Source organism: Palaemon carinicauda, chromosome 6, assembly GCF_036898095.1.
Source record: "Palaemon carinicauda isolate YSFRI2023 chromosome 6, ASM3689809v2, whole genome shotgun sequence".
Taxonomy (NCBI): domain Eukaryota; kingdom Metazoa; phylum Arthropoda; class Malacostraca; order Decapoda; family Palaemonidae; genus Palaemon; species Palaemon carinicauda.
In genome coordinates, this window is record NC_090730.1 from 150,766,203 (window position 1) to 150,794,196 (window position 27,994).

Consider the following 27,994-nt stretch of genomic DNA (forward strand, 5'->3'; position numbering starts at 1 on the left):
TATATATATATATATATATATATATATATATATATATATATATATATATATATATATATATATATATATATATTCAGACCATGACCCCATATACAAGTCCCTAAAGATATAAAATGTTAAGTTTCACGAAGGCTTAAATATAACGTCTCAACTGATATGACTTATATAATCAAGGGATTTATGATTTTGGGAGTTGATGAAACTGGGAAGAAAATCCTGCACTTTATAATTATTAATTATTATTATTAATTATAAATTGTTATTGTTGTTATCAATAGTTCAGCTACAACCCTAATTGGAAAATCAGGATGCTATAAGCCCTAAAAGGGTTCCAACAGGAAAAGTACCACAGTGAGGAAAGGAGATAAGGAAATAAACTACCAGAGAAGTAATGAACGATTAAAATTTCCTATTTTAAGAACATTAACAACATTAAAATGGACCTTTCATAAATAAACTATGAAAAGAGACTTGTGTCAGACTGTTCAACATAAAAACACTTGCTGCAAGTTTGAACTTTTGAAGTTAAACCATGAATGAAAAGTTAAGAGACGGTGAAGATGAATCCGGAGTGGAAGTAAATTAGAAGGTTAAAAAGGGGCTAAGGAATGCCTACAATTCATTTTTGAGGTGCACTGAAAACAATAACCCATAACGTTTGTATAATTTTCCCTAAATCAATATTCCGTCAATAGTTCTGATTACCTTATGAATATATTTTACATAAAGGCTTTATTAATCAATCTCCGCCTGAATTCTCAATTCAAAGTATTCAATCGAATATATTGTAAATCCATATAAGTTTTAAAAGGATGAAAATAAATAAAATGGTTTAGATCATGCAACCTATTCCTTGACTGCAAAACTTGATTGCACCACTTACTTTCTAAAGGACACTTTATATTTATATTGTTTTTCTCATAAAATAGGAATTATAAATAAATACACAAATAAATAAATCAACAAAAATGTAAGAAAAAAATTAATAAATATTGTGCGAATAGAGATAAATTGAAGATTGTTAAGAGGTACAGAGTCGTTGTAAGATGATATGAATGAAATAAGCAGAACCTGGTCATACTTTCAGCAAATTAAACATCTTCAGAGATTGATTTTAACAATATTATATACTCAGTAGAATATCACGTAATTCCACGTGAAGGGAAGAATCGATTGATTTATTCAAACCTTCCATAAAATACTTTTAAACAGATATCTTCCTCACAATCTATTCGCCAAACTATCCTACTCTCCAGACTCATTTCAAGTTTCTAATCAAACCCATCTATTCCTGTATATATTTATATCCAAAAAGGATCTGTCTTCTGTACACTTTCCTTTTCCATTCTTGACCTCCAACGATATTTCATTCCTATTCACTCATATGCAGACGACTACTTTTCACGAACGTTTGTCCTTAACTTCTCCCCCTTCCTTCAATCTCATGAGATGCTGTATTTGTGGATTTGGATAAAATTCCCGGATATACCAGACGAAAGTTTCATCCCAACGTTTACAAGATCAAATTCTTTATCGTTTCAATGTAATGTTTGAGTGTGGGAACTGGACCAGTCTCACACTTCAGTATATTAAACTTCGAGGCCCAACTAAGTCTGCCTCCGAGAGGCTGCTTGAAGTCGCAACAGCTCCCTAAGGGTTATGTGGGACTTGTCCAATCCTCTTTACATCTTAGGAAGATTTTCAAATACCGATCTTCTTGGCAGATTAAAATGAGTGGTTATGTAGATAAGACTAAGATCCTACGACTACCTTGGACTGATAGGTGCTGTATGAAAATCCTAAAAATAGGCTCAAACTATGTCTTTAGTTTGATTTGGATAGCCAAGCTGCCATCAATCTCTCTTGGGAAAGTCGCAATAGCTACAATGTATTAAAAAATTAGAACATTATATACACCAAAAGATAAAATTACACAATACCCAAATCCGGTAAAATCCCTTCAATGTACCCGTAAACTACAAAGAGTAAGAACGTTAGGAAAAACAAAAAGTATTCTGATAGGGAAAGCTGACCGAAAGTGGTTAAGCCACAGGTAATCTCAAATCATAATTGAGTTCTTTAGAATAACCGAATAAAATATTAATTCCCCAGCCATAAAAATACAACAAAATATTCATTACCCAGCCATAAAAATACAACATAATATTAAATCCCCAGATATAAAAATAAAACAAAATATCAATTCCTCAGCCATAAAAATACAACAAAACACTAATTACCCAGCCCTAAAAATACAATAAAACTTTAATTCCCCAACCATACATACACAAAACATTAATTCCCCAGACATAGAAAAACAATAAAATATCAATTCCCCAGATATAAAAATACAAATTATTAATTCCCGTCATAAAAATACAACATAATACCAAAGATAAAACAATGAGACTTGGAAATTCTTCAATCAGTTACCCTTAACACGCTACCCACTTACTTGATAATAATGGGGTTGATAAATCATTCAAAATAGTGCAAGGATTGACAACCCCATAATTTCCATTAAACATTTCACCTACGCCTTAAGGTTCTCTCTCTCTCTCTCTCTCTCTCTCTCTCTCTCTCTCTCTCTCTCTCTCTCTCTCTCTCTCTCTCTATCATCTTTACATTTTACATAACAGTTAATCCATGTTAGTTTCATTACTCTACGATTAAAATTGTGGCCAGTAAGCTGTTCACAAACAAACATACAAACTGGGAGTAAAATATAACCTCCTTCCAATTTCGTTGACGGAGGTAATTAAGCAAAGGTTGCAATAAATTGAACAACTAAATACTAGTAAACAACTAAAACGATTGAATACAGGAACAGAACAATCAAACCCTAAGAAGAAAGGTACATCAGTTAAATATTTAGAAAATCTATGGAAAAATCAGATATGGAGAAAAATACAGCATTCAATTATTAAATGGAAAATATATTGACAAAAATTATAGAACAATGAAACAATAAGTAAATGCTACATGGATCACTGGAAAATTAAGGAACTAGAGGGGCACTCAGTAGAGCGTAGACCTCCGCCGCGGCAGCTTATTTGTCGACCTTTTGCTCGACCTTGACCTTCACTTTGACCTTAACATGTATTAATTAGCGTGGATTTTCATACACTCAAATATGACCTTTGACCTTGACCTTCTAGAATTCTATCCTTTCCAGCTTTTTAAATAACAGTTAATCCCTGCAAGTTGCATTACTCTACGATTAAAATTGTGGCCAGGAAGCTGTTCACAAATAAACACACAAACAAAGGTAAAAACATATCCTCCTTCCAACTTCATTGACGGAGGTAATAACGGAACAGAACCATAATGAAGATCAAAACATATTAGACCAGTTCAATTTTAAAAGAAAAGCAAACAAGAACAGTTAAAAATGGAAAGAAATGTAATAGTGGTCTAATATTGAGAGGAAACCACTTGCGAAAAAAAAAAAAAAAAAAACTTTTAAGAGAAAACTATAAAACAATAATAAATCAAGTACGATTACAAAAGTGAAATATAGAGAAAAATGGAACATCAAATCTTTCAGAATACAGAAAAGAACAGTCAATTGTTGATCAAGAAAAAAAGAAAATAGAACAAGTCGGACATCTAGAGCACATGGAATAGAATAATCGATTAAAGAAAAGAGTGCTCAATCAGCAGTCAAATACAATCTTGTACACAAAATATCACTCAAATACGATTACTTTGAAGAATTCCTAATATAAAAGTTAAGTACACGGAAAAAAATGAATTCGACATGTATTGAGAATGAAATAATCAGAATGGACAAATGTGCAGAGAAACACAGAATGGAATATGCAAATATAAGGATTAATCTGCCCGGCAAATATTGACCGGGAAATCCCCGTGACTACTGAACACAACTGCCAAATACTTGAAAGGAAAACAGAATAAAACATCCAAACAGAGAGGAGACAAAAACAAATTTTAAATATTGTACAAAAAAAAAAAAATAAAGCCCAATACCAAGGAGAAAAAAGAACTGAATATTCAAATCCTGAGATGAGTTGGGTTTATGAGTTTAGGCCAGCACAGGGACTGGGAGGCCATTCAGCACCTATGTGCAACAGTGGCAGTATGATGGAGAAGATGGTGTAGAAGATGGTGTGGAAGACGGAATAAAGGAAGATGGAAGAAAGGATGATGGAAGAAGGCTAAAAAGGGTGCAGTGAAAGGACGACACGAGGACCTTACAGTAACTCCTACTAAAGGCCAATATTGATCTTGCAATTGAGGCACACTGGCAGCACTTAAACCCCCAATCACCCGGGACAAAAATTTTGTAGAGGCCAACACGGACTAAAAACAAAGACAATCCTCATTTAAAAAAAAAGAAAAAAAAAAAAAAAAAACCAGTAAAATACAAATGATGCTTCTGTACTTACTTCATCGCCTAGGATGAACTCGAAGAGATACCGGTATCCGATGGAAAGTGGGATGAAGAAAAACCAAGCGAAAAGTGGTACTGCCATCGTCAGCGCGAGCGTCAGAGAATGTAGTGGATTCGTCTTACCCACATCTGTAAAAAAAAAATATAACAGTCGGTTAAATATCTGAAAGTACAAATAATAATAGATCAGAATAATGGAGGAAAAAAGAAACCGTGTCACCATCATTGCTGTAAATAATAAAATGTGAATAGGGTTATTTAGCACACTTTAGCCCGATAAGGAGAACGTATATAACTGAATGGATGTCGTTTATAAATTATCTGGACAAAGACATGCCAAAAACTATAAGAGTAAATGAAAAACAAACACACATGGCGTATGAATTACAACTACGTATGGTAACCTGTTGATTTTGATAGTTCATACAGTCACTTAAAAATAGTTTTGTAACATTCCAGAATTTGCTTGAATGTACTACAAACAGTCTTGCACACGAGATAAAAGCACAAAACAAGAGGATCTAATATTTTTTTCATGTGTTACGATTTTACAGTCATAACCAAACATAGTTTCTCGGGTGTTTTTTTCTTCATTCTCACAACCTAACAAAATATATAATCATTCTGTAAATATTGCTATAGGGAAAATTTATGTGTCCCACGAACTGATGAAACGTTAAAATATAATTTAATTTCTTGCAAAAGCAAATACAGTAACTTACAATTTTTTCCAATCAAAATGCTTCCGTTGGCAGGTACTCTTTTTAGAAATATCAAGGTCAAAGTCATGAAAGCTAATATTGGTGGAACCTGAAAGGGCTTCCTTATTAAAATATACATGTCTAAATGAAGTTTATTTCCAATGCTGCCGCTCAAAAGTTATGGGACTTAGTTATGAATTAAATCTATGGGCCCTGGTACCACAATTTCACACTTCAGCAACAGTTTGACTGAGTCCTGAGATATTGGTCCACCCATGTGAAATTGCAACGATAAAGCGAGCTGAAGACACACTAATGGACAAACAGAAATAGATGGGTAACTTCTCTTCAAACATATCTTATCATAATGAACTGCCTCGACACCAAGTTTGACGGAAATAACTCATCGTCTTCTCAAAATTGAAAAGGCAATGAATAATTTCAACACAATAGGAAAGGACAAGCAAAGCGTGACGAAATACGCTAACATATAGAAGACCATCACTCAGGGACATTAAGCTTAATGGTATACCTCTGAACAAAAATCAACCAAAATTCCTTGAACTGTGTAGAAGTTGCTATGGCAACGTAATGTATGAGACATGCCAATGGCTGAATTGGACTGGAGATCTGTCATACAAATTTGGGCATGATACATTACGCTAGTATAACGTTTGAATAAACTCTCTTCGATTATGCTCGAATTGTTGTTTCGACGTTACGAGAATGTATACATGACAGATAAACTGACAGACAGGAAAGTTGATGGCAGTGCCATAGCCTCTGTACCATGGTCTTCCACTGTCTCGGGTTAGAGTTTTCTTGCTTGAGGGTACACTCAGGCACGCTATTCTATCTTATTCTCTTCCTCTCGTTTTGTTAAATTTTTTTAGTGTATATAAAAAATATTTATTTTAATGTTGTTACTGCTCTTGGAATATTTCATTTATCCTTGTTTCCTTTCCTCGCTGAGCTATTTTCCCTGTTAGAGCCCCTGGGCTTATAGGATCCTGCTTTTCCAATTAGATTTGTAGCTTAGCAAGTAACAATAATAATAATAATAATAATAATAATAATAATAATAATAATAATAATAATAATAATAATAAAATAAAGATTTCCCTTAATGCACATCTATGCAGGAAGGTCTTCCCTTATACCAAGTTTGATTGATATCTCTTCAATTATATTTGAAGAATTGTGATGAGAAGGCAAATATGACAGACACAGTGACAGAATCGAACAAACTAACGACAATATCTCTTCATGCATATCCATCATAAATAGACTGAAACAGAGAGACAGAGTCATTCACGCAGATGAACATATGGGCAGAGACAGACAGACAAAAAATAAAGAAATTGTATTCTACAACCCACAGACTGTGTCAATGGGGAGTAAGGCTAGATTGACGAGCTTCTAATTAAGCTATACCCACACTGCTATCAGGATTTCCGCTGTTTTATGGAATTTGGTCCAAATAGCTCAGCAATGGGGCCGGGAAGGCCATTCTGCAACGAAGTGCAACTGTAAAAAAAAACCCTTAAGTTACGTTATGAAGTAAAAACTAATTGAGGTTGAACAGCAAATAGGAAGAGACCAAGCGGGAGTGGAGGTAAATCAAAAGGCTAAAAAGTGGGTGCAGGGACAGGTTAAAGAGGCGTAGTTAAGACCCTTTAGTGATGCTTGCAATGCACCACAGGAGGTACACTGTTGGCACTACCCCTACAAAGAGTATTATTACAAGAGGCAACAATACATATACTCTTTTTCTTATTCTTTTTCTAACAATAGAAAAAGTTATTTGAGACAGTAATATCCCGGAGGAGTAAGTATAGACTAATTCAACTTACAAATACTTAAATAAATACACAAGTTTGTTTCTGATCCATGTCACTGACAACAGACTTTTAGAAGTGAATCTCAAACTGCTATTTTCTTCATTGGATAAGAATGATCAAATTTCCAAAGTTAGCAGCCACAGGATCTAATCCACCACTACAATCTATCTAATTAAGGTTTTATCTCACAACACACCTACTAAGAACGTTTCAATGACATACGAAAGCAGTTTTTGGTTTGAATTATTTCGAATATTCCCCATGTGTAGCTTCCCATGATTTTATCTTCCCCTCTCAATTGATGATAAAATTGGGTCTAAAAAAAAGAGAGAGAGATTAAGGCAATCAATAGGGAGCAAATTGTCTCTTTCTGGTCACATGTCTATAAACGACTACGGGACTTCTACATTACAGTCCATCTATCACGAGCTACTTTTATTGACTTTAAATAAAACTCAAAGGACATTGAGTAATTTTGCTACACCTCTCCTTCCTATCAACCACAATAATAGAAAAAAAAAATGGTTTAATGTATGGTAAGTCACTAACTCATCGAACACAATCAAACGTCAATAAAAACTGCAACTGACCTCAAAGACCTGGTGTGAGCGGCAGTGGATTACACTGATGTATGTGGGAACAAATGAAGAGAGAAATCTCACAAATAAATAAAGGGGATTGATAGCATGATTTCCTCGTCATGGTTTATATTAATAGCGCTCTAACTGTACTAAATTTTTTTTAATGAGGCACATTTACACTGACGCACAGCAGTGCCCTTTTAGCTCGGAAAAGTTTGCAGCTATCTGATTGGTTAGAATTACCTTGTCCAACCAATCAGCAATCAGGAAACTTTTCCGAGCGAAAAGGGCACCCCTGCGAGTCGGTGCAAATCTGCCTCACTAAAAAGAATTGACAATAGTGGAGGTTTCATCCATTATCATTAATTTAACAGGATTAAGGAGTCTGTGGCGACGCACTTGGAATCACGAAAGACCAAACTATAAGGTTGAATGCCTTTTTACCTCCGCCAACGAAGTTGGAAATAGGTTATGTTTTCGCCCATGTTTGTGTGTTTGTTTGTGTGCCTGTGTGTGAATAGCTTCTTGGCCACAATTTCCATTGTAGAGTAATGAAACTTGCAGTGATAAACTTATGTAAAAAGCTGGAAATGATTAAATTTTGGATGGTCCAGGTCAAAGGTCAAGTTCACAGTCAAGCAAAATGTCTAATTCTTGTAATCAGCCAAAAGTTTGGACATCGTTGTCACAGAGACTTAAAATTTGGGTCATATTTGAGTGCATTAAAATCCACGCCAATTAATACAGGTTAAAGTCAAAGGTCAAGGAAGAGCAAAAGGTCGAGAAATAAGCTGGTGCGGCAGAGGTCTGCGCTCTACTGAGTGCCCCACTAGTTCAGTCTAGAAATATTTTGATATGATATATACATACAAGTATTTCTATTACCGCGAAATGAAGACTTTTTAATGTTATAAACAAAACTTAACCTTTTATAACAAAACTAATATGAAAAGTAAAATCACAAACTAGTTCATGAGATTTTGGCAATTCTTTTTTTTTAATTGTGTATTTTCGTGATCAATTACATAATCTTACTTTCTATAATAACCAACAACGGCGTTCTTTCCATATAATAATTACATATATACTAAACACCATACTTAAAATAACAATTTACAAAGATTTTACATTTTAGAAACTGGAGAAAAAAAAAAAAAAAAAAAAAAAAAAAAAAAAAAAAAGATGGTCAACCTCTAGGTAATTAAATACAGTAATTTCTCAATATTCCAGTCATTCCTGTCACATATGTAATTACATACATACATACATATACCAAAGGCACTTCCCCCAATTTTGGGGGGTAGCCGACAACAACAAGAAACAAAACATAAATAAAACGAAGAACACAACCAGAGCGGAAACACACATCATATTCATGAAACCAATTAGCCCCTAATAGGTATGATGATTGGGTCCGTCATTAATAAAGAACAGTCCTAACTGTTGTGAGAAGAAAACCATGGAGGTGGAGATGAGAAAGTAATAGATCTATTATGCAAATTAGTGTTGCGAGATAGATATAGATAGATAGATAGATAGATATATATATATATATATATATATATATATATATATATATATATATATATATATATATATATATGTGTGTGTGTGTATATGTATTTGTATGTGTATATATACATATAAATATATACGTGTGTGTTATAAATTTTCTATCTATCAAGTCGTTTACCCTAACAGAAGAGAGATACCACAACAGTTACTGCTCCATTGCTCTTTAACTTCTGAACTGTTGAAGGCTTATCAGCAACACGTTTACCCTCACTACATTAACTGCATTATTCGCCCCTAAGTTGCAAGCACTCTTGAATTTCCTGGATATCAAAACAATTCCTTTCCCTTACTTCTTCCACGCCAAATACCTAACTCTCTAGCTCTCCTCCCACCTCCTATCACTTGTGAATCATAACTTTTCACTAACCTATTGTCATCCATTCTTTTCACATGATCGAACCACCTCTAAGTATTGTGATCCAGCTACATTCATATTGAACATGTGCATTTCACTTCCTTAAAAGTGAGTTAGCCCATCAATTCCCACCTTTTGCATACATCCTCCGCCTCTATTTATTTCATCTACTCTGTGTATCATTTCTCTTATTCCTTTATAATCATTCCCATATTCTTGTATAAATTAACCATTTCCTTTATTCTGTCATCTATGTAACATTCAATACTTAATTTTTTGTTTTTTACATACCCTCATAAACTTACTCTTGTTCATTTTTACGACAAACTTTCTCCCCTTGTAACAATATTCAAACTATCTTTTTCCAGTTTCTGCAGTCTCTCTTCACTGTCTACCAGTCAGAATACTGTGAAATGCAAAAACTCAACCATTGCACAATCCATTCAAAACCAATTTTCTTATCACAAACATTTGGACCTAAACAGTGTCTTTTCTTTGTCATTTTGCAGCATTCCATTGATAAAGATATGGATGTGCCACAGGGACATTGAAAATAACTGTCTCAGAATCACTGTCAAGAAAAACTATCTACTTGCTTACCAACGTACTCTAACACCTAGGTTCCACCATAAAAAAAACAAATCATTACCAACAAGCTATTATCTATGCCACACATTCACAATAATCTCTACAATAAAATTGCTGATGCGATGAATGTATATTCAAATGTATGTATGCCACTACATTCTTTTCCTTTTAATTTCAAAACCCCCATAGTACTATTTCATAGCAAACTCTTCATCGACGTACTTTCCTTTCCAATCCCACAAAGTTCTCCAATCAGACCTTCTGAAACGTGGTTCACTTTTACAATCAATATCTTGGTCCATCTTCCTTAGTACACTAATTAACATTTGGCCATATAATTATCAGTAACATTCATTACATTTACCTTAACACAGCTGAAGAACTATTCCCCTCACCGCTTCCTTTGGAACATTTCCCGAATCCAGACTTACAGTATCCAACACTTTCTAGTCATCTAATTAATCACACAAACTACAACATACTGCATCATCTTACTTGTAATGTTATCAACACCTTTTGTTTTTCCTCTCTTTAGCCTCTCAATTCTTTTCTTAAATCCCCAAAAGTCACGTCCCAACAATTCTCAACATTACTCTTATCTGAAATTTGAATGTCTTTGACTACCCGCCACTGCCTCTCTTCTATCTCCAAATTTACTAGTCCGCAATACACTCGCTCCATCGACCTGCCATTGAATTTAGATCGGACAGCCAATCTCCACTTACATAACTTATTGTACATCCATTTATTTGGGAACATTTTTATTTTTACTAAAATCTTAGGCCCCTTACCTCTTGTTTTTGTTATTAGCCCTACTTTTCCCTCATCCTTTATTCGTGACTACCTATTCCATTCTTTCATATGCATGTGCCTGCTCCTCTTCTATTACACACCTGCACCTTAAATAAGCATTTTTTTCACCATACATTTTACTGGAAAACTGATGCTGCATAAAATGAAAGCCGAGTGCGTTTTAAAAAAAATAATACTCTGCCTAACAAAAGGTAACTTATTGAATAAAAGGTACTTTTGGAAAGTTGAGATAGATCATTTTTAAGTGTGTCTATTGAGGGTTATTTTTTTAATACGTGTAGTCTTCAATAATAATAATAATAATAATAATAATAATAATAATAATAATAATGATAATAATAATAAAAACAAAACCAATACAGTATGGACAATTTGAAAAGTAGACGTCCAATGACACATTACAAAGCAACTTTTTATCTATCTTCACATTAAAATGCATGTTTAAATATGGTGTATGTATGTATGTATGTACGTATATACTGTATACATTATATATAATATATATATATATATATATATATATATATATATATATATATATATATATACAGAGAGAGAGAGAGAGAGAGAGAGAGAGAGAGAGAGAGAGAGAGAGAGAGAGAGAGAGAGAGAGAGAGAGAGAGAGAGAGACTTTTCCAGAAGTATTCAGTCTTCATATTTTTGTCTCACGTATCTTGCCAGAAGCCTACTATTTCTCGTATGAAGATGATGGGCCATAAAAGATATGCCAGATCTCACAGAGCTGCCGATATTCTTTCATCTTACGACTTATATCAACATTATGCAATTCATATATGCATCATGGATGACAAGACACCCAATGTGAGCTGAATATCAAAGCTCCTGTCAATCTATTTTCAGTGAAAGTGGAAGGAATTGTATCCATGAGCAGTATTTGCTGAATTCTGTATGATTGTAGAGATTATGTTAACGTTTAGAAAAAAACAAATACACAAAAGGAGGTTACGGCATAAGGAGTTCTATCGAAATATAAATCTTTTACCAGGATATGAAATTTAACTGAAACATCTTGCAGAAATTAACATTACTCCCAGAGATATTCCGAGAGTAGCCATTTTTACAATGAAATACTTTTCTTGGTATGAAGAGATGAAAGTTCTTTTTATTCTTTTCAGGTGACGACCAGTAAACAAATATAGTTACACTATATATAAAACTCATAAATAGTTAGATAGGTACTGCGCATCACAAGGAACTGGCTATCCTTTGATGAATTTAGCCAATGAATCCTCTATGGATTTAGTTAGTCATAATACATATATGTACCGTGCTAGGCGGTATATCTTAGCGATCCATGTTTACCAACAGTTTTACTCGTATAAGCGGATGAGCAACCTAGTGAAGTAATAAGAGCTTTGAGTGTGGAGGAAAGGCCTCCTTAAATCTCGATGAAGTCACTGGCAACACGGTGACGGATTGGGTTTAAGGCGATAGACACATTGTCTCTAAGGCTTTTACTCTTGATGCCTAGCAGTTGATCTTACTGGAATTTGTATGAACCGGCAGGGGTCACTTGCCTTAGTTAGATAGGCACTGTGCATCACAAGGAACTGGCTATCCTTTGATGTATCTAGCCAATGAATTCCCTATGGATTTAGTCGTCAATGAAAAGAGATGACAAAGTGATTCCAGTCCCGGCATAGCGGGATGCTAAGAATTTCCCGGTTTAAAAATACTAAAGTAAAATTAAAAATTGGTAATTGGAATATATTAGAATCATGAATCAAATTGGGAATCAACAGTAAGTGGAGAGTGATTTTATGAAATATAATTTGGATATCTTGGCCCTAAATGAAACACATAAGGGGATTGGTAAGGAAACTTTAAACCAAGGCGATATCTATCTATCTATCTATCTATCTATCTATCTATATACATATATACATTATATATATACATATATATATATATATATATATATATATATATATATATATATATATATATGTATGTATATATATATATATATATATATATATATATATATATATATATCTATATATATATATATATATATATATATATATATAAACATACATATATATATATATATATACATATACATATATATATATATATATATATATATATATATATATATATATATATGTGTGTATATATATATGTATGTATATATATATATATATAAATATATATATATATATATATATATATATATATATATATATATGTACACACAATAGATGAAATCCCAGAGAGATTTATGAAAATTGTGATTGGCGACTTCAATGCTAAAGTTGGAAGGAATAATCAAGGTAAAGATAATGTGATGGGTACTAAGGGTCTTGGCGAAGTTGCAAATGAAAATGGTGCACATTTCATAAGTTTCTGTTCAATAAACAATCTTGTCCAACACAAGGAAATCCCCAAATATACATGAACTTCGCCATGTGGCAATTATAAAAATGAAATAGATCACTTTACCATTAATAGAGAGAAGAAAACGACAGAGAAATGTAAGAAGCTATAGAGGTGCAGATATTGTAGTGATCATCAGCTCCTTATTGCCACACTGAAAAACTGAAAGCACTCAACAGAAATGTAAATGAAATACCTAGATTGGATACAACTAAGCTTCTAGAAGAAGAGCACAGAGAAACATTTGTAATTGAATGTAGGAATCTAAGAAACTAAGAAATGAAGAGCAGGCAATTAATGAAGAATGGTGTGATATTAAGAATATATATCAGTCACTTGGTAGTGAAGTTTTGGGACATGCAGTTACAAGGAGAAAGCCATGGATATCAAATGATATGTGGGATACTATACAAGGAAGACAAAGACAGAAATTGATTGGTGAAAATTTTCGAGGAAGTGATGAAAATTACAAGGTAGAGCAAGCTAAATATTCCAGTATTGATAGTGAGGTCAAAAGAAAAGCCAGGAGTGACTGGAGAGAATATTTAGACAGTAAAGCACATGAGGCTGACAAAGCTATGAATTCATAGAGTGGATATGGTGTAAGAATAGCTCATAGAATTAATAACGAAATCTCAACTGGGGCAAAGAAGAAGCATATACCCATTAAAGGAGAGATGGATCTGTTATAACAACAGAAGATGAAGAAAGACGACGTGTAAAGGAACACTAGTGAGGTTATGAATAGGAGATACAAAGAGAATAATTTGTTTAATATACCTGAAGCTGATGAGGACCTTTATGTGCCCGTGAATGAATTTGGGGTTTGAAGTCGAAGCTATCATTAAAAACCTCAAGAGATGGAAAACTCCTGGATATGATGGAATAACTGCCGAGATGATACTGGCTGAAAATGAAGTGACTCCCAGACTACTTACAAGATCACTTTGTGGAAGGTGGCATGAGGAGGCAAAACCTGATGAATGCGAGTTAAGAGTGTTGGTGAAAATGGCATTAAAGGAGACCTGACTGAATGCTATAATTACAGAGGCATCACACTTAGGTCAGTTATGAAAATATATAGTATGCTCATTCTAAGAAGACTAGAGAGAAAAAAATTATGATAACCAGAGAAACGAACAAGTAGGATTTCATAAAGGTAGAAGTTGTTCTGACCAAATTCTAATTTAGAGACATGTTGTACAGCAATGCGTAGAATATAGAAATCCACTTTTGATGGCATTTGTGGACTATGAAAAAGCCTTTGATATTGTGCACCGGCCAGTTTTGGGGAGAATCCTGCGTTATTATGGAATTCCTCTTCAATATGTGAATTTGATTAAGTGTTCAGGAGCATAGCAAGTGCAAAGTTAATGATTATGGAGTCCAATCAAATGAATCTCCAGTGCACAGCGGAATACTCCAAGGGAATGTGCTGTCACCTAATGTTGATTCTCCTCTTCCTGGATTTTGTAATGCGCAGAACAGTCGGAGATGGTGGAGAGGGATTGGACTGGAATGGAATAGGAAATTAGCAGACCTATAGTATGCTGATGATGCTGTCCTTATTAACAGACCACCACATGATTTTCAATGCTTGCTTACCCAAAGGCATGAAATATCAAACGAGGTTGTGCTCAAAAGGAAGAGAGGATGAGACCGTTGTATGCAATGGAAGATGAAATATCACTGGAAGAAGAAAGGATTAATGAGATGGAATCATTCAAGTATCTAGGAACTATAATCTCCAATACAGAGTCGTAAGAATTAGAGTTTAGTGAAAGATTGAAGAAAGCAAATCAGGCAATGGCTAGGTTAACTAAAATTTGGAAAACAAATTGCCTGAAATTACATGTAAAAATTAAACAATATATCAGTTTAGTGAGATCGGTGTTACTATATGGACACCGAGTCATGATATGACAATGAAAAAATCTCAGCAGATTTAGTAGTTTTAAGAACTAAGACATCAGAAGGATATTGGGAGTTAAATGGCAAGATAGGATTAGAAATGAAACTTTAAGAGAGATTACTCAAGTGCCATATGTGGAAGAGATCATGATGAGTGATAGATGGAGATGGTTTGGGCATGCTCTTTGCACTCCCCAAAAGAGATTAGTACACCAAACGTTTAGCTGGGCTCCACAATGAACTAGAAGAGTTCTAAGACCCAAGCCTACATGGCAGAGAGATATAAAGCGTGAAGTAGGAGATTATGAATGATGAAGTATTGAATTAAAGCTCAAGCTAGAGAACTGGCAAAATCTAACCAAGGCACTTTGCGGATGATGATGATGATGATGATGATATATGTGTATATATATATATATATATATATATATATATATATATATATATATATGTATGTATATATATGTATGTATATATATATATATATATATATATATATATATATATATATATATATATATATCTATATATATATATATATATATATATATATATCTATATATATATATATATATATATATTATATATATAATATACATAATATAAATTATATATATATACATATATATATATATCATATATTTATACATATACATATATATATATATATATATATATATATATATATATATATATATATATATATATATATATATCACATATATATACATATACATACATATATATATATATATATATATATATATATATATATATATATATATATACATATATATATATATATATATATATATATATATATATATATATATATATATATATATATAGGGTCCCTGCCAAGCATAGTTTCTAGCCGTACAGGTGGTGGTTCGAATCACCACCCGGCCAGAAGCTGTTACCATAAAATGAATTCCAAGTGGATATGTATTTCCCAAGATAGAATTCGGTATTAAATGCATTTCGTGGGTGATATTTATACTGTATATATATATATATATATATATATATATATATATATATATATATATATATATATATATATATATATATATATATATATATATATATATACATATATATATATATATATATCATATATATATATATATGCATACATATGCATATGCATGCAGTAGAAACTCCTTGACTGGCGATTCACCAAACACTAATTCGGCTATACTCGAGAGAACTTTTGAGATCATAAAAAATATCATCATCATCATCTAAGTCTATTGACAAAAACAGGCTCGGTTAGATTTTGCCAGTCGTCTATATCTTGTGCTTTTAAATCAATGCGTTTCCATTCATCATCATCTACCTCACGATTCACAGTCCTCAGCCATGTAAGTCTTGGTCTTCCAACTATTCTAATGCCTATGGGAGTGCAAAGATCATGTCCAAACTATATCCATCTACCCATCATGATCTCATCCACTTATGGTACTCTAGTACAGTAATCTCTCATAGTTTCATTTTTAATCCTATTCTGGCACTTAATTCCCAATATTTCATTGTCATAACATGAATCATGTCTATACAGTAACACCGATCTCACTAGTGATATATAGTCTGTCTTTTTTTATGTAATTTCAGACAATTTGATTTCCATATTTTACTCAACCTAGCCCTTGTCAGGTTTGATTTTTCTCAATCTTTCATTAAACTTAAATTCTAAAGACCCTGTATTAGAGATCGTAGTTCCTAAATATTTAAACAATTTCATATCATTAATGCTTTCTCCTTCCAATAATATTTCATCTTCCATTGTATACTCAGTTCTCCTCATGTCTTCTATTTATCTTGATCCTAACCTCAAGTGATATTTCATGCATTCTGGTGAACAAGCTTTGCAAGTCCTTTGGGGTTCTGCAAATAAGGAAAGCGTCATCAGCATACTCTTAGTCATCTAATTTCCTGTTACAAATCCAGTCCAATTCTTCTCCACAATCCTCAACTGTTCTATGCATTACAAAATCAATGAGGAGGATAAACAACATAGATGACAACACATTCCCTTGGAGTACTCCACTGTCCACTGGAAATTCATTTGATAGGACTCAATTAACATTAACTTTGCTCTTGCTATGCTCACGAGCAGATTTAATCAAATTCACATATCTAAGAGGAATTCCATAATAATGCAGGACTCCACAAAACTGGCCAGTGCACACTATCAAAGGCTTTTTCACTGTCCATTTTGTCTCAAAAGTGGATTTCTATATTCTACACATTGCTGTAAAACAGGTCTTAAAATGAAAATTTGGTTAGTACAACTACCTTTTTGAAATCCTGCTTGTTCATCTCTTAGCTTTTCATCCATCTTTCTCTCTAGTCTTCTTAGAATGGGCATACTGTATATTTTCATGACAACTAACATAAGTTTGATGCCTCTGTAATTATTGCAATCAGTCAGGTCTCCTTTTTTTGTCATTTTCACCAACACCCCTAGCTCTCATTTATCAGGTTTTGCATCTTCATGCACATTCTACAATATAATCTAGTAAGTATTCCGAGAGTCAATTCATTTTCGGCCAATATCATCTCAGCAGTTATTCCATCATATCGAAGGCCGTTCTATCTCGGTTTTAAAATGATATCTTAGACTTAAAACACACTGAATTCATTCATGTGCACATAAAGGTCTTCCTCAGCTTCAGGTATATCAATCAAATTATTCCCTCCATATCTCTTATTCATGACCTCACTCATGTTAAATTTCTTAATCCCCTGTTTTTATCATATATCTCTCTGTCTTTTTTATGGTTATATGCTGTTTCTTCTTTGCCCCCATAGAGATTTCATTAAAAATTCTATTAGCAATTCTTACACCATAGCCACTCCCTGAATTCACAGCTTTGTCAGCCTGTCTAAATATTCTCTCCAGTCTTTCCTGGCTTTTCTTTTCACGTCACTATCAATACTGGAATACTTGGCATGCTCTACCTTGTAATTTTCATTACTTTTTTGAAAACTTCCAACAATCAATTTCTGTCAGTCTCTCCTTTTTGTAGTATCCCACATATCATTTGATATCCACGGCTTTTTCCTTGTAACTGCATGTCCCAAAACTTCACTAATTACTGATATATGTTCTTAATATCACACCATTCTGCATTAATTGTCTGCTCTTCGTCTCTTTAAAGTATCTAAGACTGCAAACCAATTCCTACATTCAATTGCAAATGTTTCTCTGTGCTCATCTTCTGGAGGCATAGTTGTATCAAACCTATGTATTCTATCTATATTCCTGTTGGGTGCTTTGTTTTAAAATCAGTGTGGCAATGAGGAGCTGGTGATCACTACCAATATCTGCACCTCTATAGCTTCTTACATTTCTCAGAGTACTTCTCTCTTTATTAATATCTATGCGACCTAATTGATTTTTGTAATTGCTACATGGTGAAGTCCATGTATATTTGTAGATTTCCTTGTGCTGGAAAAGAGTACCCATAATAACAGATTGTTTGTTGAACAAAAACTTGTAATATGTGCTCCATTTTCATTTACAACTTTGCCAAAACCTTCTACACCCATCAAATTCTCTACACCTTAATTATTCTTTCCAACTTTAGTATTGAATTCACCGATCACAATTTTCACATCTCACTCAGGGATCTCATCTATTATACTCTGCAGTTCTTCATAGTATTCATCTTTTATTCCTTCAGGGAAATCATTTGTTGGTGCATAGCAAACTATAATACTCATATCACACTTCTTTGATTTGAACTTTGCAAGTAACAATCTTTTATTTACAGCTCTCCATTCCATTAATGCTTTACCTTCTTAGTGCCATCATCATTCATACCCCTTCTCTTTGAAATCCATCTGTTCTTCCTGAGTAGATATATATACTGCATGGGTCTAAGATTTCTTTACCAATTCCATTAAAATGTGTTTCACTTAGGGCCAAGATATCCAAACTATATTTCATAAATTCACTCTCCACTTTCCGTGACTTCGCAATCTGATTCATTGTTATAACATTCCAATTACCAATATTCAATTTTTCTTTAGTATCTATAAACCGGGAGATTCTTAGCCCCCCGCTATACCCAGGATTGGAGGCCACTCTGTCATTTTCGCTTTCCACAGACAGAATAAATCCATAGAGGATTCATTGGCTAAATTCATCAAAGGACAGCCAGTTCCTTGTGATGCAGTGTCTATCTAAGACAAGTGACCCCTGCCAGTCGATACTAATTACAGTAAGATCATCTGCCAGGCATCAAGAGTAAAAGCCGAAAAGATATATTGTCTATCGCCCTCTACCCAATCTGTCACCCTGCTGCCAGTGACTTCAACGAGACTTGGGGGGTGGCATTTCCTCCACACCCAAAGTGCTAGTTAATCCACCAAATTGCTCATACCCATAAGGAATAAGAAGAGCAGTATAATATGCCAAACACTTCAGGACCGAAGTTTTCCTGTTATTCCCTGTGTTCCAGTCCTGATATTGACTGATAACGGCCCAGGAATTTACTGAATTGTTGGAGCGGTACAATGTTGTACAAGTGAAGAAAAAATAAACCCTCTAGTAATGGTGCAGTCAAGCGGGTGAACCGTACCATTGGCGAATTACTGGGGGTGATTTCTGGGAAATCTCGGAAATGGGACCAGTATTTATCGCAAGAAGTTCTCAGCTTCAACCTTTCCCACCACACTGAGATTTGTTGTACTCTAGCTGAGAACATAATGAAGGGTGCACATAATGTTGATTGTATCCCGTTGCTGTCAGTAGAAACGAGAGACCCATGGGCTGAAGGACATCCTCGGTACAAACCGTTTAAGGTGGGTTCCCTGATTCTTACGAAGGTGTACCAGTTGGGACACCTTCTGTTAAACAAGCTCATCCCTAGGTTTGAGGGGGTATTCCGTGTTACTAAGGTACAAGAGAATAAAGTCACCTATAAGTGGCAAAGACTGCCTGGTGGTGAGCAGGTAAAAGCTGTAACGGGCCGAGAGAAGGTTGTGAACTCAAAGGCAGGATGCAATCAACTGAGTTATAATATTATGGAACACTCCTTTATATACAAAACCTCAAGGCAACAGGACATAACATGTTTACAAGACAGACAATGTCACAGAGGAAAACCGGAGACGTGAATTTTCATGTTCGTTTTAGTGCGAGGGAAGAGCGCAGATACAAGCATAATATATACAAAAGGAATTATGTACAATTGTGTGACACACGGTTGGTACATGGCTCCCCCCCTAAAAATGACATACTGTACATGTTAAATAGGGCGCCCTGATCTAGAGAGGCGAACTGTAGGCGGGTCATCTGGCAGAAGATAAGCAGGTTTTAGACGATCAATGGAGACCCAGTCTTCTTTGCCCCGAATGTTTAGGAGGAATGCTTTCGGACTGCGTCGGATCACAAGGAAAGGGCCCGTGTAAGGGGGCATTAGTGGTGGCTTGCTGGTGTCGTTGCGCAGGAAGACGTGCGTTGCAGAGTGCAAGTCCGTTGGTATGTGATGCTTCGCTGGGGGCTTGTAAGTCTGGCGGCACGGAGTAAATTTTCCCACGACGTGACGTATGCGCTGGAGATCGTCGGAGGAGGTTGTAGAAGGAAAAAATTCGGCAGGGACGACCAACGGGTCGCCATACACCATTTCAGCTGCCGAGACGTCGAGGGCGTCTTTAGGAGTGGTCCTTAGTCCCAGGAGGACCCAGGGAAGCTGAGTAAACCAGTTGCAATCCTTGCAGCGGGACATCAAAGCTGCTTTGAGGGTGCGATGAAAACGTTCAACCATTCCATTTGCAGCGGGGTTGTAGGCCGTTGTCTGATGTAGGGTGATGCCCAGGAGATTCGCTAATGACGTCCACAATTGAGAGGTGAAAGTGGTTCCCCTGTCAGAAGTAATATGCTCAGGGATACCAAATCTTGAAATCCATCCAGAGAGTTAGGCAGATGTACATGAGGCGGACGTTGCAGTTTCCATGGGAATGGCTTCAGGCCAACGAGTGGAGCGGTCGACGACGGTAAACAGGTAACGATGTCCTTGTGATGTGGGTAGGGGGCCTACAACGTCGACATGAATGTGTGCGAAACGACGCTGAGGTTGAGGAAAGGTGCCCACTCCTGAATCCGTGTGTCGATGTACTTTGGAAGTTTGGCAAGAAGTACAGGCGCGGACCCAATCCTTAGCATCCTTAGAAATGCCGTGCCAAATGAACTTAGCCTTCAGCAGCTGTGCAGTAGAACGGCACGAGGGATGTGAAAGGCCGTGAATGAAATCAAACACCTGTCGGCGCATGGGAGCAGGAATCCAAGGTCGCGGTCTACCAGTACTGACGTCACAGAGGAGGGTGGTGTTGGAGTCTTCGAGGGGAAAGTCTTCCCAACGGAGGGACGTGCAGGATGTCCTACAAGCTTGATACTCTGGATCCTGTCGTTGGGCTTCAGCCAGGGCGTTGTAATCCAATCCCAGTTGAACGGCAGCCAACGTGTTTCTTGACAGGGCATCGGCAACGGGATTCATTTTCCCAGGGACGTATTGGAGGGTGCAATTGTATTCAGCCACGGCGGAGAGATGTCGACGTTGACGGGCGGACCAGGCGTCAGACTGTCGAGTGAAGGCGTGCACCAGAGGCATGTGGTCTGTGCGAATGACGAAGGGCGTACCTTCTAAGAAATGGCGAAAGTGACGGACAGCCAAGTGCACCGCCAGAAATTCTCGATTGAAGGTAGAATAACCCGATTCTGCTGAAGAAGGCCAATGGGCGGGGCGAGCCTTTGACCACCTGCTCGAGTACTGCGCCAATAGCGATGTCGCTGGCATCAGTGGGGAGAAGGAGAGGGGCGTGTGGGATAGGAAAAGTGAGAGCCGCAGCAGTTGATAGGGCCTTCTTTGCATTGCAGAAGGCTGCTTCTTGAAGGGGACCCCACTTCAGGTCCTTTGGCTTGCCCTTGAGGGAGGCGTAGAGGGGAGCAAGAGTGGCGGCAATGGCTGGCAGAAAACGGTGATAATAGTTGATCATGCCCAAGAATTCCTGCAGAGCTTTGACGGTCGAGGGCGCGGGGAAGTTCTGAACGGCTGCTACCTTCTCAGGGAGGGGATGGACTCCTTCAGGAGTGATACGGTGCCCTAAGAACGACACTTCGTTGGCGCCAAAGGTACACTTGTCGTACCGGACTACAAGGCCGTTTTGTTGCAGGCGGTCGAGCACGATGCGCAGGTGATGGAGGTGTTCCTCTTTTGAGGAGAACACAAGTATGTCATCCACATAACATACACAGAAAGGGAGGTCCCCTAAGATGCCATCCATGAGACGTTGAAACGTTGCCCCAGCATTACGAAGGCCAAAACAGGAGTAATTGAAGGTGTATGTACCAAACGGAGTGGTGATGGCGGTCTTGGGGATGTCTTCTGGGTTCATAGGCACCTGATAATACCCCATCAGGAGGTCGAGCGTAGAGAAAACCTTCGCTTTGTGCAGGTAGGAGGTCACGTCGGCAATGTTTGGGAGGGGGTAGTGATCCGGTTCTGTTTGCATGTTCAGGCGCCTGTAATCCCCGCACGGACGGAGGGAGTCGTCTTTCTTCAGAACGATGTGTAAGGGTGACGACCATGGGCTGGAGGCCTTTTGGCAAAGGCCCATTTCCTCCATTTCGGCGAACGTCTGTTTGGCGGCTGCCAATCGTTCCGGTGCCAGACGTCTGAATTTTGCGAAGACTGGGGGTCCCATCGTCTTGATATGGTGATAAATACCGTGCTTGGCAGGAACCGTGGGTGTTTGGCGAAGTTCTGGACGGAAAACTTCCGGGTACGACGTGAGGAGGTGGGCGTAGGCATCCGTGGGTGCGCTGATGTGGAGAGCGAGGTTAGAGGGGGCGGGTTGAAGAGGTGTCGACAAGTACGAGTCTGCGTTGACCAATCGTCGGTGGGCGACATCGACCAGAAGGTGGAAATGAGAGAGGAAATCCGCACCGAGGATTGGCATTGTGATGTCAGCAACGAGAAACTTCCAATTGAATTTACCGTTTCTGAACGATAATGTGAGGTTCTCGTAACCGTAGGTGGGTATCGCAGATCCGTTGGCAGCTACCAAGCGGACGTCGGCAGATGTAGACAGACTACGTCGTGCCTTGAAGATTTTCCTTGGCAAAGGAGAACGACAAGCACCCGTGTCTACCAAAAATCGCACGCCCGTTCCTGCATCCTGTAAAAAGAAAAGATTAGAAACACGGGAGGCCACCGCCACAAGCGATGGCCTACTTACAGTACACGTTTTTTGGCCACTGACAATCCTTGGCACATTTCTTCGCGGTTGCCCCGAATCTGAAGTGGTAGTAGCAAAACTGTGGCGGATGGGAGGTAGTAAGTGGCTGTAGAAGTCGTTCGTTGGGGCGCGAGCGATTGGTGGGTGGTGGGCGGCTTTGTCGCCGCTTCGGCACGTCACGGGGTAGGCGTGTATGTCCTACGGCATTCATGTCAGCTTCGGTTGACGTTGAATAGGCATCCTCAGCGTCAGGGGTGGAGGCGTTGATGGAGGTCTTGAAGTGGCTGTCCATAAGGGCGTCGGCTTTGGTCATCAAGTCCTTTATGAGTAAACTATCGACATCGGGTATGGCAGCGCGTACAGGTTCGGGTAAACGGCGTATCCAAAGGGCACGAAGTAGGTTCACCTCACGAGGAGAGCCGTCTGCGGCAGGTTGAAGGCGAGCGATACTGGTCATTTCCCTGAGGGCAAGCGAAGCCCTTTGGTCCCCCAACGGTTGTTGCGAGAGCTGAAAAAGCTTTGCTATACGGGCGGCTGGCGACGGCGAGTACTGCTGCAGAAGGTATGTTTTGAGGGCGTCATACGCTATTGGGGTGTCTCCTTGCTCACAAAGCCAGTCGGATATTTCTGGGAAGGTGTCCTCGGGTATCGCCGCGAGAACTAATCCGCTTTGGTGGTTGAGCGAGTCACGCCCCTGATACGAAACTGGACTTCTGCGCGCTGAAACCAAGCAAACGCCGCTCCGCTGGCAAACGATGAAAGTTTGAATGGAGCGGTTGCAGCACCAACTGCCGTAGAGTCCGCCATAGTACTACCAACGATGAAGGGGCGAGGGGGTGGGGGTGGAAGGCGGTGGGAGCGAGTCGACTTCCGGGGTCACCAATGTGACGGGCCGAGAGAAGGTTGTGAACTCAAAGGCAGGATGCAATCAACTGAGTTATAATATTATGGAACACTCTCCTTTATATACAAAACCTCAAGGCAACAGGACATAACATGTTTACAAGACAGACAATGTCACAGAGGAAAACCGGAGACGTGAATTTTCATGTTCGTTTTAGTGCGAGGAAAGAGCGCAGATACAAGCATAATATATACAAAAGGAATTATGTACAATTGTGTGACACACGGTTGGTACAAAGCTCACCATATCCAGCTGAAGGCCTGACTTGAATCTCCAGTCTATCTTAGGAGGCACTTTTTCTGGTATCCGAGGGGTCCTGATTCCAAAACAGAAACTCAGAATAGTTTACGACTTGTGGATAATATTCCAACTTCATCTGAAGTCTCAGAGTTCTGATTCTAGTAGTGATAGTAACTCTTATGGGGTGGCTGTGATAGTCGCATCATACCTTTTGCCTTGACGACAAAGGAAAAGTTACCATCCTACGAGCACTATTACTCAGCCCAAACCCATCCTTAAGCCAGCTAGACCTTATGAGATGTAAAGAGTACTGGATGCTTGGTTATATTCCCCCAAAAAAATTTTGATGAGACTCCTGTACTGAAGCCTGAATCGGTTAAGATCATATGGTCCTCCAACTGTGGGAGAACTGCTCCACTGAAATGTGGGGAACCGCGATTTTGACTCCCAAATTGGTGGTTCACTCTCCTGTGCTAGAATTTCCTACATCCTGTTTCTTAGCCTCCTCTTTCCATGAAGAAGGTGTCATACATCCTCCAAGGAGTTGGGAATTCTGGGAAGTTTCCAGCATTCAGTTGTTGGAACCACTTTCTATTGGTTCCAAGAGTTAGAGTCCAGACTTATCAAGACCGGGTAGTTTCCAAAGCCCTATTTCTGACTCAGCAGTGTCCATTTGCCCTGATTATGAATATCTTTGCTTTTGCCACCCAATTATGACAGCCAACTGTTGCCTGAAAATCCCACCTCTAGGGGATTTGGTCCCTCATGGACTAGGTACAAAGGTCAAGTTCCTGACTTACCTCTAGTTCAGCCTCGTGTCATGGAGTGGAGGCCTCATCTCACTGAACTGATGAAAATTGCTGAAAGGGAATTGTTTTCCTCTCCTGAGTTACCTTGGAATTCGAACCCTTTCCAGCATTCCGATGGTGGAAACGCAGGTCGGGACCCGAGGTTGAAGTGGCACAGTCGGGTATACCTAATCTAAACATGACAGTTCTGTTTTGGTCTTCTCAACCAAAGCTTTTCCCTGAATCATCGCCTGATTTTTCGGGAATTTTATAGTCCTCTTCCGAGACTACGAATTCTGTCTCTGGTTTGCATCAGAGAATGTCGTTAAGCCACAAGTATAAGATGTTATGTTAGGTTATCGAAAGGCTAAAGGCACCGGGCTTGTACTTGGAAAGTCGCCGGCTTAGCTTGTCTCCTGTACTGCGAGAAATTAATATTGCTCACCTGCAGATTGTTGAATCCCGGCCTATGTCCAAAGATAGAATTTTGAGACTCAGAAGAACTATAAATCTCCCATTAAATGAAGTAGAATTTTTTTGTTTTCAATTTTTTTTTTATATTAATCTCTATTAGTCATATTTTATTCCTACATTGGGGTAGTTGAAGGCTGTGGAGGAAAACTGTATTGAGTCTTGGTTTGTGTAATTGTTGAATAAATAATTGTATACTGTATTCCTTATGGCCGTGACTGAGTTTTGTAAATTTAGTCATCCAAAATCAACAAGTTTTGTATTAGATAAAATTGATTTGGGATTACAATACATGTAATTTGATTGTCGTTTTCTAAATAATTCTAAGTCTAAGTGAGCCCGTAAATTTTATTTGTAAGGTTCGGTGGTTGGGATGAAAAATTGATATCCAGTTTGACTATGTATATAAAGTATATCCATCGCCATGTAATTAGTCATCCTATCCTCTCACTGAATTTATTTCCTGTACCCTAGTGCTAAAGCCTGTAACAATACTGATGTAATATAAATGTATGATATTGAATAATTGGATAAAGGCATAGATGATAAATTTCCTTTAGTTGATCATCCTACCTTTCTACTCATATCTTTTGTTTTTTTGTAAGGTAATTATGTACTAAATTGTAATTACCGGTACATAGATTTTTGTATGATACGTTGTTGTCAGTTATGAGACATTTTATAGATGGGCTTGAGGGATAATTAGGGGAATATAATATAATAATACTTGGAGCGAAAAACTTGATTAATTTTTAGTTTTTATTGTTTAATTTTAAAGAGCCTTGAGCCCCTCTGGCAAAATGTAATGTTTTGCTGTTTTGCTTAACCGGTAATTGACATCACGCCTTACACTCGGTAGCAAATCAAGTACAAGTGAGCACAGTAGTGGGGTTTTTTCTTGCCTTAAATCCCCACCAAAATAAAAAAAGGGTTTGTTGACCCAGGATACTTCACAGACAGTAAGAGGCCTTTCAGTGATATTAAAATAGAGGCTAGATACCAGTTATCATGTGTTATTTATATTGTGTGATCAATCTTATCATTGACAGTAGTGTTCCCATCACGCTGTAATCCCCTCTTATATCTGAAATTGATTTTCAATGGGTATTATTGTATATGATATGCATCCTCAGAAACGGGACCACAAAGTGTCAAAAGTAATTTGCAACAGACCAACTTAAAGTTCAGTCAATGTCTAGGCCCTGTTGAACAGTTACCTAGATAATGAACTACAATGTTGCAGGGTTCTCCTTAGCCTGAAACTTTATGTAACTTGACCGCACAGGTTCTGTCTTGATGTTAACAATTAGAAAATTTGCATCACAAACCAGATAGGACTGTATTTTGAAAAAAGACACTTGCGTTTTATAACTTACTTTCAGGTGTTGGGGCTTCCTGATCAACCAATTCCTGGTGGCTTTGTATTGATACGGAAGTTCTCAATATGTGGTTTTTTTTTTTTTTTTTAATATTTTTTTAGTCTAGTTATTATTGTTGGATTCTTATGCCATATCATAGGAAAATAATTTTTTATAATTACTGTGCCTTTATTTTCTCGTTTTGAAATAAATATTTTTTCTTATTTTTGTATACCATAGTAAGCGTTTCCTTTCATAAAATGTTCCCTCCTCAGCCATCAATATTTTAATGTGTTATTTGCTTCCTTTCTAAAATCTTACCTGAGATTTAAGCTATCTATTATACATATTGCTGATTTTTCCCAGAATTAAATCCCCATTCATACTACCCATTTATTGGGCAAACTCAAGATAAAAAAATAATAGAGAAGTTGTAAAATTCTAACTGGGCCCCCTTGTCCCATATAAAATCAAGGGTGTTGCCCAGTGCCCATTTCTTCTTGACTGTTTATCTTTCACCTAGATCTCTGGGTATCCTACCGTATTTTTTGTGTAGTGAAAAGTTGGGGTGTGGTCGGCATTCGGACACTAGGTAGTCTGCGTGCTATGTCTGGCTGCAGTCCGCAAACCACTACAGCGTATTAAAAACTCATAGGTCAATATCATTTGGAGGCCTTTTAGTGAAGTGGAACGATCATATGGACTTCAGCTGGCCTGGAGTCATAAAGGATATTAATAGTTGGTGTTGTGGTCTTTGCTAGAACCTGACACTTCAATGGACTTGATAATTCTTAGAAAGTCTTGAAT

General features: G+C 37.2%; 1 protein-coding gene across 3 annotated transcripts in view; it reads right to left on the reverse strand.

Annotated features, from left to right (window-relative positions):
• Positions 1 to 27,994, reverse strand: part of LOC137642230 (uncharacterized) — a 74,365-nt gene that overhangs the window by 2,051 nt on the left and 44,320 nt on the right. For all 3 annotated transcript variants that reach the window (XM_068374762.1, XM_068374761.1, XM_068374763.1), the window contains exon 5: positions 4,410 to 4,543. In XM_068374762.1, the coding sequence (XP_068230863.1) occupies positions 4,410 to 4,543 (134 nt within the window). The remainder of the gene's footprint in view (positions 1 to 4,409; positions 4,544 to 27,994) is intronic.